Raw genomic sequence first — 14,030 nt, 5'->3', positions numbered from 1 at the left:
TGTTAGCGTGGATAGAGGATTGGTTGTCAAATAGGAGACAGAGAGTGGGGGTCAATGGGTGCTATTCGGATTGGCGGTTGGTGACTAGTGGGGTGCCCCAGGGGTCGGTGCTGGGGCCTCAGCTATTTACCATTTATATAGATGATCTGGAGGAGGGAACCGAGTGTAGGGTGTCGAAATTTGCTGATGACACCAAGATTGGTGGAAAGGCAAATTGTGCGGAGGGTGTGGAGAGTCTGCAGAAGGATCTAGATAGGCTGGGCGAATGGGCCAGGAAACGGCAAATGGAATTTAATGTTGGCAAGTGTGAGGTGGTCCTCTTTGGTAGGAAGAATGGTAGGAAGGACTATTACTTACGTGGCGAAAAACTGCAGCAGGCGACGGTGCAGAGGGACCTCGGGGTCCTTGTGCATGAGTCACAAAAACCCAGCCTGCAGGTGCAGCAGGTGGTCAGGAAGGCGAATGGGATGCTGGCCTTCATAGCGAGGGGGATTGAATATAAAAGTAGGGAGGTCTTGCTGCAGCTGTATAGGGCATTGGTGAGGCCGCAGCTGGAGTACTGTGTGCAGTTTTGGGCGCCGCACCTGCGCAAGGATATTTTGGCCTTGGAGGGAGTGCAGAGGAGGTTTACTAGGCTGATACCAGAGTTGAGAGGGTTGAGCTATGAGGAGAGGCTGAATAAACTAGGCTTGTACTCGTTAGAGTTTAGAAGAGTGAGGGGAGGTCTCATTGAGACATATAAGATGATGAATGGGATGGATAGGATAGAGGTGGAGAGACTTTTCCCGCTCAAAAGAGACAGTAGGACTAGGGGGCACAGCCTCAAGATAAAGGGGAGGCGGTTTAGAACGGAGTTGAGGAGGAACTTCTTCACTCAAAGGGTGGTGAATCTCTGGAATTCTCTGCCCGTTGAAGTGGTGGAGGCTGCCTCGCTAAATATTTTTAAGAAGCAGGTTGATGGGTTCTTGATAAGAGAGGGGATTAAGGGTTATGGGGAGAGGGCAGGAAAGTGGAACTGAGCCACGACAGATCAGCCATGATCTTGTTGAATGGCGGGGCAGGCTCGAGGGGCTAGATGGCCTGCTCCTGCTCCTATTTCTTATGTTCTTATGTTCTTATGCTTTAATCCCAAGGTTCTAATAGTCTTTAAATATTTAAATCTTAGGGTATTTCGAATTCCTCCAACAAATCCCCCCTCTAGGTCCTATGTTAGTCCAAGATTAGGCCACCAAATGGATGTTTTTTAAGTAAATGGTCTCAGATCCCAGAAGGCTGTTGGCATTCAGGATCTCATTGAGCCGTATAAGATGATGAATGGGATGGATAGGATAGAGGTGGAGAGACTCTTCCCGCTCAGAAAGGACAGTAGGACTAGGGGGCATAGCCTCAAGATAAAGGGGGGGCGGTTTAGAACGGAGTTGAGGAAGAACTTCTTCACTCAAAGGGTGGTGAATCTCTGGAATTCTCTGCCCGTTAAAGTGGTGGAGGCTACTTCGTTACATATTTTTAAGACGCGGGTTGATGGGTTTTTGATAAGAGAGGGGATTAAGGGTTATGGGGAGAGGGCGGGAATGTGGAACTGAGCCACGACAGATCAGCCATGATCTTATTGAATGGCGGGGCAGGCTCGAAGGGCCAGATGGCCTACTCCTGTTCCTATTTCTTATGTTCTTATGTTCTTATGAATGTGAGTCTTTACAGGTAATCAAGTCTTTTTGAGTGGGGAGAGCGTTAAGGACAGGTTAAATCGTTGATATGCCTTGTTTGTGACTAGAACTCCCACTCACCTGACAAAGGGGCAGCGCTCTGAAAGGTAGTGGCTTTTGCTAGCAAATAAACCTGTTGGACTTTAACCTGGTACTGTGAGACTTCTTACTGTGGAAATTATAACACATGTGTATCCCATGTGTAAGCAAGTGTTGGCATGTAATTTGCAAGGAGAACGTTGAATGGCTAGTCTGAGTTAAAATCAGTAAACTCAATACTAAAAGAATCAAAACACACATAATCATTCTGACAATTAACTATTTTATTTATAGTCCCTGCAGCTTTCTTTTATATTCCCAGCTGTTGGTCAGTTCAGGTAAGTGATATGTTAGTTAAGATCCAAGCAGCAACCATGACTGAATGTATTGTTATAAGAAATGTGGTTCACATTGCAAGCCTATTTCCCATGATGCTTTAGACCCTGTGCCATTAGCCAAGATATATATGGCTGTCAAATAATACTCTTTTCAAAAATACATGTTTATATCCTCTAACTGTGGTTGTGTTTGTTTCTATACAGACAGTACCTCTGTAAAATATATGTATAAGGCAGCCTGTAATTCTTATCCTAAGTTAATCCACTCTGCTTTAATAGTCTTTGTTGGTGTTTTATTCTGTTTGTTAGGGTTCTATTAGTTTTTATTAGTGTTTCAAATCCCAGGGTATTCCAAGTTACTCTAACACCCTGATAACCTTGCACTCCTTTGTTAATCAAGGATCTATCAGGCTCTACGTTAAAAATTTTCAAAGACTCTGCTTCCACTGCCTTTTGAGGATGGGAGTTCCAGAGATTCAGAACCCTCTGGCAGCAAACATTTCTTCTCATCTCCATCCACTCTTTGTGTTTAAACAGTGACCCCTAGTCTTCGATTCTCCAACAAGAGGGTATACCCTCTCTACATCCATCCTGTCAATGCCCCTCAGGATCTTACATGTTTCAATCAAGTTGCCTCTTAGTGATCTAAATTCCAGAGGATACAATCCTAACCTGTCAAACCTTTCCTCGTAAGACAACCCATCTGTTCCTGGTATTGGTCTGGTAAACATTTTCTGATGTAGTTACATCTATCCTTAAGTCAGGAGACCAATTCTGTACAGAATCCTCCAGGTGTGTTCTCACCACTGCCCTACGGAACTGAAGCATAATCTCCCTACTTTGTATTTGTTGAATAAACAAAAATATTCTATAAGCTTTCTTAATTACTTATGAGCCCTTGCATACTCATTTATGGAGATTCATGCACACCCTTCTGCATCTCAGAGAGCTACAATAACAAACTTATTGTTTATTCTTCTTGCCAACGTGGACAATTTCACATTTTCCCACATTATCCTTCATTTGTCAGATCTTTGCCCACTCACTTAACCTACCTATATGCCCTTGTAACCTCTTTATGCCCTATTCACAATCTATTTTCTGACCTATCTTTGTGTCATCAGCAAATAGAGCAACCATATCTTCAGTCCATTCAACCAAGTCATTTATATAAATTGTAAAATGTTGAGGGCCCAACACTGATACCTATGGCACACTGTTACATCTTGCCAGCAACCAGAAAATGGCCCATTTATGCCTACTGTCTGCTTCCTGTTACCCATCCAATCTTAAACCTATGCCAATATATTACCCCCCTGCACCATGAGCTTTTACTTTCCACAATAACCTTTGATGTGGCACCTTATCAAGTGCCTCTGAAAATTTAAGTTCAGTATATCCCACTGGTTCCTCTTTATCCTCAGCATGTGGTTCCTTCAAAGAACTCCAATAATTTGGTTGAGTGATTCCCCTTTCACAAAACCATGTTGACTCTTCCTGATTTCCTTGAATTATCCAAGTGCGCTGCTATAATGTCCTTAATAATGGCTTCCAACGTTTTCCCTGTGACAGATGTTAAGAATAGCTGCCCTATTCCTTACTGCTTTCTGTCTCCCTCCATTTTTGAATGAAGGAGTTACGTTTGTTATTTTTCAATCTATTAGAACATTCCACTAATCTCAGGAATTTTGGGAAATTAAAACCAACCTTCAACTATCTCACTGCTTCAGAATTAGCCCCCTCTCACTGTCTGCTCAAAGATACAGACTGTACAGATCAAAACTCTTCAGTACCTAGACTGCATGAATGAAATCTCTTTCTACTCACAGGACATGAGTGTGATGGATTACCAGGCTCCCAAGTTTGGTGCGGAGACTTTGGATCCTGTATATGTGGGAGATCGAGAGAATGCGCTGGTCCTTGATGTGCCTTGCGGAACAGGGCTCGTGGCTGAGATGGTAAGAGATGAAACTGTAATGAAATACCATGGAGATATTGGCATATAGCAGTGTAAACTGCTCTCGCCATTCATTGCTCTATCCAATAGTCGGAAGTTTCTAGAATACCAGTGGCTGGGATTTTCCAGCCTTACCACAATGGGAGTCATTGCAGGAGATTTGCACAGCCAAAAATTAACTGACTTTTGGTGGGACTGGATGGTCCCAGGGGACGGTGAATCTGGAAAATCAGTTTCTATTTCTTATTAAAGATCAATGTTGCTATTGTTGGTGCGGTGGAATATCAGTGTGTAACTCTGTGCTGAAGGAGCGTGCAGGTGAATGCGCTGAGAGGACGCCTTTGAATGGATCCTCAGCATCCTCTCTGAGGTGTGATGGAGGTTGGCAGGAACTGGGAGGGGGATGGGGCTTATGGTGGCTGTGCTGATCTATCTGGACCTGCTGCCTGTAAGAACAAGAAGGTAGAATTAGTTCATGAACATGCTCAATACAACATTACATGTCACTCACTGGAAATATCAGGATGTGATCCACTCATGGAGGGCACATCTGTACTGGTTATTGGGAGAGGCCTATCTCATCTTCCCCACAGGAACACCCGCTCTTTGTCAACTTGACAGCATCTTCCTCAAATTTAGTGAGGCCTGGGATGTTCACATTCCCTTTCTGTTCTGGTCCCTGTTGTGCAACATTTTGGCTTGCATGAAGACAAGGCAGATGGGATATGATGAGAAGAGAAAAAGAGGTTGGGAAGCATGCATGCCTGCTGTGTGTGCGAAGCACTCTCCCATAATGGGTGAGGATAGAGTTTGGACAGTATGAGAGCTGGGATGCTGGTGATTAGGCTTTTAATACTGATATCTCCCCTGCTCGCATTTTGTGGACTCACTGAGCTGTGTGACCCTTTGAGTGCATGATGTGAGTGTGTGTTGGAGTAAACTGAATGTCAATTTACCCTGAGGGTGTGAATGAGATCATTCATCCTCTTCTTGGTCTCTTCCTGAACTGATCTGGTGAGCTATCACAACACTTCAGAAGTGTTCCTTATGAGGTGTGTACAAATGCAACGAGCATTGAAACATCCTGTTCTTAAATGTTACAATTTCCACAGCCTGTTAACTTCGCACAGGGGCCACAGAGAAAGTGAACGTCATAACACAATAACAAAACTTTAAAAGAAACATATCAAACTTGAACTAAAAATAAAATTCAGCCCTTGTGCGCCCCCTGGTCATGGAAGACCTCAGCATCCCAGCAGGCAGCAAGTTCTCCCTCTCTAGGGACACTTGGGCACGGCTGACCCACAGAAGAAGGGCAGATAGGCAGGTTCAATGTCCCCATCATCTGTCCACTGCCTGGACCTGATAACCTTGGGGAATGTCCCTTATAAATGCTGAAATAAGTTCCCTCTATAGTTTATCTTTGCCCTGAATTTAGATAATTAACACCTTGCAGTGTCTTTTGGAGTTCACGGGGGTGGGAAACAAGCTGGACCATTTGTGTTAATGAGTTTTGAATCCATGTGAACAAGTGACAGACAGAGAGAATCCAAGCACATGAAACATGAGAGAGACAGACGCTTCATTCCTCTCATCATTCTGCTTCCAATTAGTTGCAATTGGTGCAAGTGTTGAATTGCTGAGTTGCAGATCATGGCACTGTGATACGGTTAACCCTTCATTTGGAGCTTAGTCAAATCCACAGCAAAGAATTTGAATGGACAATCAGAGGCTTGTTGGAATACACCTAACATGAAAGAGTCTCTTTTCTATAGCTGCAAGAAATGGGATTTAAGAACTTTCATGGGATAGATGGCAGTGAGCGAATGTTGAAGATGGCTGAATCCAAAGGCCTGTATCAGAAATTGACACGTTGGATATTAACTTCAGATAAACCATTGCCTACAGAACCAGGTAACCAACAGAATCTATCACATCTAATTAGCACCTACAGACCCCAGGGAATAGGCTGCATTATTCTGGGGATCTCCTTTCTGATGTTTGGGTCTTTTGAGAAGCTGGTGTCCAAATATTTCAGAGATCTTTGGAGTTCCTCCACTGTCAGAGTCACAGAATCTTCAATCTGACTGACTGAGATTAAAAGGAACTGGAAATACTTTCTAAAGATTTCCTCTCAGTTTGTGATATGAGGCAGGGTAACAGTTAGCCTGTAAAGTCTAACAAGCCTGTTTGTTGTTGTTTGAATCGTTGAAGGTTCCTATGATTTAGTGATGGTTGTTGGTGGATTGTCTAAGCAACATCTTCCCTGGGATACCCTTCCAGAAATACTGAGAGTCACCAAATCAGGTGAGTAGAAAGGTCCATTCCTACCACATCATTCAGCCCATCAACACAGCACCCACAGGAAGTACCACCGAAACAAGAAGGCTGCCATATGGTAACAACAACAGGGGGCAAATACTTCTTCAGACAGAAGTAGGCAAATGAAAAGTGGAGGGTGAAGGATATGAGTTTTACAATCAAATCTTTCATTTCTGTCAAAGAATTCTTTGTAGATTAATTGTGGACAGATTTTCAAACAGGAACCCACTGTTCAGATATGCTGAGGTTGCGATTCTGAAAGCATGTTTGCAGTTTAACTGTATTGTTCTTGTTTCACATTGACCTGTTAATGTACCTCTCCTGCAGGTGGCTTTATCTGTTTCACACTGAGAGCTGAGGAGAGTGATCACAGAAGCAAACTTCTTGCTTCAATCCAGGAGTTGGTGAGCAGGGGGCTGTGGGAAAAGGTTGTCGAACGGTATGTGGAGAAATGGCAGAAGGAGGTGCTGAAGACAGGACTGGCAGAAGAGTACGCTGATGGAGTAGTGGGTGTCTACAGGAAGATATAATAACATTGTGGCCAAACCCGGGATAACCTGGGAGCTTCACATTTGAAAATTGTCATTGAATGGTTTCAATATGAAAATAAATGAGTGAAAATTCATCTGGTGCAAATAAAGCAGAGAGTGACTGTTACTTTCCTTGTCTCTTCATTCTTCGTTTGTGCTGAATGTGCTGCTGATGTTACGTGGTGTGTGCAATGAAAGATATGTGTTGATATATATACATACAATATATATAGTTTCAAAGTCTATAAAAGCCCAGGGCCCCAAAATCTCTTGTGTTTTTGTCTATTTTTCAGGTGTTAAATGGGTGGATTAGTATCCTAGATGGCAGGCAGCCGACATGTTCCCACATTGCACTGATGGACATCAGCCCTCACTTTGTTCTAGGCAGCAATCCAGAATCCAGGCAGGAAATGAGCTTCTGACTCAATGTCATTAGAAGAACAGGTCTAGAGCCAATTGAAGGCCCATCTTGTAAAATTCCCCAGAATTCCAGGAAATTTAGAGTGTAGCCTTGGCCATTCTCAAATACAGGGATGAGGGAATTGATTGGTTACAGGGTTGGCTGCTTGGGGATAAGGGGTATCCCCTTAGGATGTGGCTGATGATGCCTGTGCGGAGGCCAGAGAGCACAGCAGAGGCTGTCACAATGAAGCTCATGCTTAGGTAAAGCAGATGTGTGGCCTGCTGAAGATATGGTCCTGGTATCTGGACCAACAATGGGAGATGCTGGGTATAGACCCCAGATCATTTTGCACTTTGTTGTTGTGTGCTGTGCCTTCCATAACCTGGCGTTGCAACAGGGCAAGGAGTTGGCATCAGAGGAGATGAATAAGCGGCACATCTCCTCTGATGAGGTGGATGTTGAGAAGGGTGCCAAGGCAGAACCCCTGGAGAAGGTGGAGGAAAGCCAGTAGGCAATGGCAAGGGTCTGCACCATGGTGCCCTGAAGCATGAAGTTCATACCCTGAACCATGGAGTCCATGGTCTGAGCCAAACAATGAACATCCTGCCTCATGGCATATACACTCTGCACCAAGGTCTTCACTACAGGCACCACCCTAGCAGTGTTAGCTCATTGGTCCAATCTCCTCAGTCAGCAGAGGATAAAACTCCTCCGGCCGGTGTTGCAATGTGACAGGTGAAGCCTTCCTGATGTCCCTGACTTTGTAGATCCAGCAGCTAAGAGATGTCTGGGTCCAGAAGCATGTCACCTGATTGAGGCTCAGCTGAGTCCTGGCTCCAGCAGTGGCCCTAGTGCCAGATCCCTGCAGAAGGGTTACTGCCTCCACCTGCTGTGGATAATCAGAGGTACCCATCAGAAGCCTCTCTGCTAGCCATTCCCACCGAGGTGTGAGTGTCTGAGCTGGTGAAGGTGTGGGTGGCAGCTGTTACATCTCCTCAGTGGCAAAGTCCGTGAATTCTTCAGAGTTGCTCTCCTGCTAGTCTCCAAAACTGCACTTGTGGTTGGGCTGGGCTGGGCTGCTTCACTCATTTTCCTCCAAGGGGAGGTACATAGCATTACTGCAAGGCAGGGCCATAAGGATAGGAAAGAGAGGATTCATGTGAGGGTAGCGAGATGGAAGAACAGGTTGTGGGTCTTCACTTTTTTCCCTTTGCACCCACCTCATCGTCAGTGCAGAAGTAGTCCCCTTCTTCCCCGGTAATCTGAGGATTCTCTCCCTGAATAGTGAGAGGATTTTCAGTTTGGGCATGCCTTTGCCAGTCTGTGCTCACTCCGTGTTATTGTGAGCAGCTTGTTCTGCAAGGAGTGGAGAGTGTAAACAAGATGTGTGCCAGGTCAGATGGTAAGGGCGCATGGCATGTGTGGTTGGTGAGTGGAAGGTAGCTGTGATGGGGAGGTGAGATGAGGAAATGTGTAGGAGGGTGAGTGGGAGACCCCCATGAGGTGGCAGAGAGTGAGCTCCCAGAGGATGTTGTGTGAGTGGGTAAACGTTGAGAAGTGAGAGGAGTGATTTACCCTGTCTGCACTGAGGAGGTCATTCTCCTTCTTCCTGCACTGGATACCCGTCCTCTTGTGCAGGAAGCTGGTGTTTACCAGTGCTGCCACCACGTCCTTGCAGGGTTGGTGACTTAGCTGGTTGGTCTTCTACCCGCTCGAACCTCTGCATCCTGGTGAACCCACACAGCCTTCCTAGCAGCCTGGACTTAAAACAAGTGCCGGGGAGGTGTCTGAATGAAGTGACCCCATGATTGAAAAGCTCAGGTGATGCCAGGCTGAAAGAATCAAGAGTCAGCCCAGCACAGCCCACCAGCAATCCCTTTTAACCTCTGCTGCCCTCAATATGGCTGCTGGACTGATAGATTTTTATTTGGAGTGTGACTGCAGTGCCACAGCAAAAAGCTGTGTGCAGCATATCAATTAGTCCTTATTTTATTACAAATGATAGAACAAAAGAATGAGGGGAGATCTTCTTTAAACATATAAGATTACGAAGGGAATAGATAAGATTGAAGCAGGGAGGTTGTTTCCACTGGTGGGTGAAACTAGAACTAGGGGGCACGGACTCAAAATAAGGGGAAGCAGTTTCAGTACTGAGTTGAGGAGGAACTTCTTCACACAAAGGGCCCGATTTTACCAAAACTTTGCACCCGAAAACAGATGCAAATTCACGGTAAATTCAGGTGTTGGGCCTGTAAGGTGATCTGCACCGGAAACCGAGCAGATTGCGCCTTTACTGACACCTGATTTGGGCATGGATCAGGTCTGTGCCTCAATCGGGCGGCCCGATGATTTAAATGCATTAGCATGGATTTAAATCGACTTAATGAACTGTGCACCCAACCCTACAACCAAATCCCACTTTACCGTCTTCAGGTCTGTTCCAGATCCACACTATCAACCTGCAGAATAAAAGCCCGAAGCAGATTCCTATTCTGCAGTGGAACCTCTGAAGCCCATCCTCCTCCAACACCCTTCACAGACCCCCCCCGCTAACCACCCTGGCTGACTTGCTCCCCTGTGATCCAGTCCCCCAGGAGGCAGCGTTTCCCCCCCCCTGCAATCAAACCCCACCCCCCACCGCTCCCCCCACCTCCCCCCTGCCCCGGAAGCAGGCCCCCCCTTAGCAGAGCACACTGCCAGCTACCTCTATTGCTGCTGTCCCTCCACCATCCTTCTGATCTGCACACATTGATGTGGAGATGCCGGCGTTGGACTGGGGTAAACACAGTAAGAACCTCACAACGGCAGGTTAAAGTCCTGTTGGAGTCCTGTTGGAGTTTAACCTGGTGTTGTGAAACTTCTTACTGCACTCGTTGGACAGCCTGCAGCACCTTCCTGGCCTTCCGCTGGCATCTGCCGGAGAGGGGGGAGCGGGCTCAGATGGATCTCTGGTTGGGGGGGCTGGGGGTGGAGATTCTCCTAAGTCCATCCTCCCCCCCAACTAATTCTACCTTCTTGTTCTTACAGGCAGCAGGTCCAGATAGATCAGCACAGCCACCATAAGCCCCATCCCCCTCCCAGTTCCTGCCAACCTCCATCACACCTCAGAGAGGATGCTGAGGATCCATTCAAAGGCGTCCTCTCAGCGCATTCACCTGCACGCTCCTTCAGCACAGAGTTACACACTGATATTCCACCGCACCAACAATAGCAACACTGATCTTTAATAAGAAATAGAAGCTGATTTTCCAGATCCACCGTCCCCTGGGACCATCCAGTCCCACCAAAAGTCAGTTAACTTTTGGCTGGGCCACCAAATCTCCCGCAATGACTCCCATTATGGGAAGGCTGGAAAATCCCAGCCACTGGTATTCTAGAAACTTCCCATGTTGCATAGAGCAATGAATGGCGAGAGCAGTTTACACTGCTATATGCCACCCCCGCTACCCCGGACACTGCAACCTATTAAATGGCAGCCAGTCAGCACCCTGAGGGATGAATGACACTCAACTGAAAGCAGCCTTTAAAATCTCTCACAAGTATTTGTTGCCGATGGGCCTTTGACAGGCCGCACTCACTGAACCTGCACTCCCCGAATAAACCAGAGCTGTATATAAGCTGCAGGAATGGACACACAGCCAGTCACATCACAAAGATGGCTGCACGCAAACCAACTCCCAGATTTCCAGAGACCGACCAGGATCACCTGCTAGATGCCGTGGAGGAGAGGGGTGAGTGGATCATCCCCGGCCTGGGCCCCAACCCAAGGGGTACATCTGCCTCGGCATTGTGGGAGGGGGTGGCAGGAGTGGTGAGTGTCAGGAGCCTGACACCGCGCTCTGGGAGGCAGCGTCACAGAAAACTGTACAACCTTCTTCAAGCAGCAAGGGTGAGTGAGCATCCCACTTGGAACCCTGCACATGCCTGGCACGGATCTCAAACCCATGCAGCAAGTGACCCTTCCCCCAGGAACAGAATCTAACCCCTTCCCCTCACCCCTCAACCAGCACCCTTCAGTGGTGACCCCTTTTCCCGAAACTATCAGCACAATGCTCGAGACACAGGCACACATTGCACACCGTGCACTGCAATGTGTTAACGCTTGCTATCCACCTTATGTTCCCGCAGGACATTCACAACACATGGGAAACGACACAGACTGGTGATGGTGTGCCTGACCTGTGGCAGCTGACCAGCATGGGGGAGCGTGCCATGGAGCTGGCAGGGGGTGATGGGCCGTCCTGAATGGTCACCGACAGCCAGGTCAGTGTCCAGCATGTGAGTGAGCAGAAGGGCACCCTCAACCTAGGTCCTCCTCACAGTAAGTGCGATGCTGCATGGAATGTGTTACCTCCCTCTCCCTAATGTGTGTTCTTTATTACAGCTCAGGACCCAGAGAAACATGGCCCTACGTGTGTCACCACTGCCCCCGCTGCTCTGAAGCAAACTGCCCACAACTCCCTGGATAACACCTCAGAGAGAGGCACTGAGGAATCCTCCGAGGACAGCACCACTGAAGCATCACCAGCATGTACCACCCACTGCACCCTGTACATTCGGGATCCCAGTGATGGATGTGAAGCCGAGAGCCCGGAGCTCCTGCTGTGCACGGCCCACATTGAAATGAATGAACTGTCCTGCCCGGGGATACAGGGCATCTGTGACCTGCCGCACACATCTGTACACGGAGGCCTGGGAGATCCCAGCGAGATCACCACGGGGAGCCTGGAATGACCCAGAGGCATAGAAACTGAGAGCTGCCGTCACCTTCACATCCACAGGGATGTGGCCACCCATTCTGAGCTGGATGTACGTGTGCATTTCAAACCTCCAATCCAAGCTGCCGGCTCTGGGCAACTTTGGCCCTGCCCGCAGTCCCTATTGGCCATCCCTGCATCCTGGGCTGATCCTCAAAGACTTCTGGAAGATCTGAGTTCCTCAGGGTGAAGCTGTCATGGGTGTTGGGCACACGTGTGTGTGTGACGTGCATTCGATGCTCACACAGCAGCTGAACGATAATCGACTGTCTCTTTATTCTGTCTCCTTGTGGAGCCCGAGCCTGTCCGACTGATGCTCAAATGGGCACAGCCCCTGAGGACCGGCCGCACCACACACTGCCCCACCGAACGCACTGCCCCCCCAGCACTGCCCCCCAGCACTGCCCCCCCAGCACTGCCCCCCAGCACTGCCCCCCCAGCACTGCCCCCCCAGCACTGACCCCCAGCACTGACCCCCCAGCACTGACCCCCCAGCACCGCCCCGTTCAGCACTGCCCCCCCAGCACTGCCCCCCCAGCACTGCCCCCCATCACTGACCCCCAGCACTGCCCCCCCAGCACTGCCCCCCCAGCACTGCCCCCCCAGCACTGACCCCCAGCACTGCCCCCCCAGCACTGCCCCCCAGCACTGACCCCCCAGCACTGCCCCCCAGCACTGACCCCCAGCACTGCCCCCCCAGCACTGCCCCCCAGCACTGCCCCCCCAGCACTGCCCCCCCAGCACTGCCCCCCAGCACTGCCCCCCCAGCACTGCCCCCCCAGCACTGACCCCCAGCACTGACCCCCAGCACTGCCCCCCCAGCACTGACCCCCAGCACTGCCCCTAAGGACCAGCCACACCACACACACTGCTCCACCTAACGCACTCTCCCTCCACGCCCTGCTACCCCCCCACCCCCGGAGCCCTGCTCCCTTCCCCTCCCCTCCCGCCCACAGCTCCGCTCCCCTCCCCTCCCCCCCCACCACAGTCCCACTCCCCTCCCCTCCCCCCCCCCACAGCCCCGCTCCCCTCCCCCCCCAACAGCCCCGCTCCCCTCCCCTCCCCTCCCCCCCCCACAGCCCCGCTCCCCTCCCCCCCCCCCACAGCCCTGCTCCCCCCCGCTCCCCTCCCCACCACAGTCCGGCTCCCCTCCCCTCCCCCTCCCCCCACACACGGCCCCACTCCCCTCCCCTCCCCTCCCATCCCCCCCCCTCCCCTCCCCCCGCCACAGCCCGCTCCCCATCCCCTCCCCTCCCACCCCCCCACAGCCCCAGTTATGTTGTGGGACCTGCCCCTACACATTTTCTCGACTATCTGATATGATGGGGATGTTCAGTGGGGAGGCGGGGGGGTTGGAATTGTGTTTGGGGGGGGCGGTAATTGTTGGGGGGGAGCTGACAGCTTCCATTCGGATTTTTCCACTCTCTGCACCACTCTACTGAAAAATAGGAAAGTTCCACCCATTTCTCTGTCAAATATTTTGATAATCGAAAGATGTATCATCTGCCCATGATCCCTGCAGTAGCAATTCATTTAACAATTATCTTAAACTGGTGTCCTCTGCTTCTCGACCTTCTGGCTCGCTACTGGGAGCAGTTTCCTGTAAATGTTTGTGTTTGCACCCTCCCTGATTCTCAGAGAGCAGAAACTGTTTTCCAATTTATTCCTGTAAATATATCCCCTCATTCCCTGAACTATTCTTATAAATCATTTTGCAGCATTTAGTCTTCACATCCTTCCTGAAATGTGGGGCCGAGAATTGGACGCAATGAGGGTGATTTTCTAACGTCACATTGCTGAGGTCTTGGAGAATCACAGGGGAGGGACATAGTAAATCTATCAGCGGCTAAATATCGATTGAAATATGGCTATTAATTTCAAACTGGATGCTCCATGTCCCAGGATTCCCTGAGCCCTGGGCCCAGCGGGAAACTGATGTGAATCACCACTGGCCTCCACAAACGGCGATGATGGCCAC

The 14,030-nt window shown here is 49.2% G+C and overlaps 1 protein-coding gene across 1 annotated transcript in view; it reads left to right on the top strand.

Moving 5' to 3' along the window:
- Positions 1-7,019, top strand: part of LOC145357072 (methyltransferase-like protein 27) — a 41,260-nt gene extending 34,241 nt beyond the window's left edge. The window contains exons 3-6 of the mRNA XM_080210159.1: positions 3,913-4,041; positions 5,816-5,954; positions 6,255-6,347; positions 6,690-7,019. Coding sequence (XP_080066285.1) covers positions 3,913-4,041; positions 5,816-5,954; positions 6,255-6,347; positions 6,690-6,892 — 564 coding nt within the window. The 3' untranslated portion in view covers positions 6,893-7,019. The remainder of the gene's footprint in view (positions 1-3,912; positions 4,042-5,815; positions 5,955-6,254; positions 6,348-6,689) is intronic.
- Positions 7,020-14,030: the final 7,011 nt, after the last annotated feature.

The sequence above is a fragment of the Carcharhinus amblyrhynchos genome, chromosome 22 (genome assembly GCF_965287045.1).
Source record: "Carcharhinus amblyrhynchos chromosome 22, sCarAmb.v2.hapA, whole genome shotgun sequence".
Classification (NCBI taxonomy): Eukaryota; Metazoa; Chordata; class Chondrichthyes; order Carcharhiniformes; family Carcharhinidae; genus Carcharhinus; species Carcharhinus amblyrhynchos.
The sequence above is the reverse complement of the archived record's forward strand: the minus strand, read 5'-3'. Positions and strand labels throughout refer to the sequence as shown.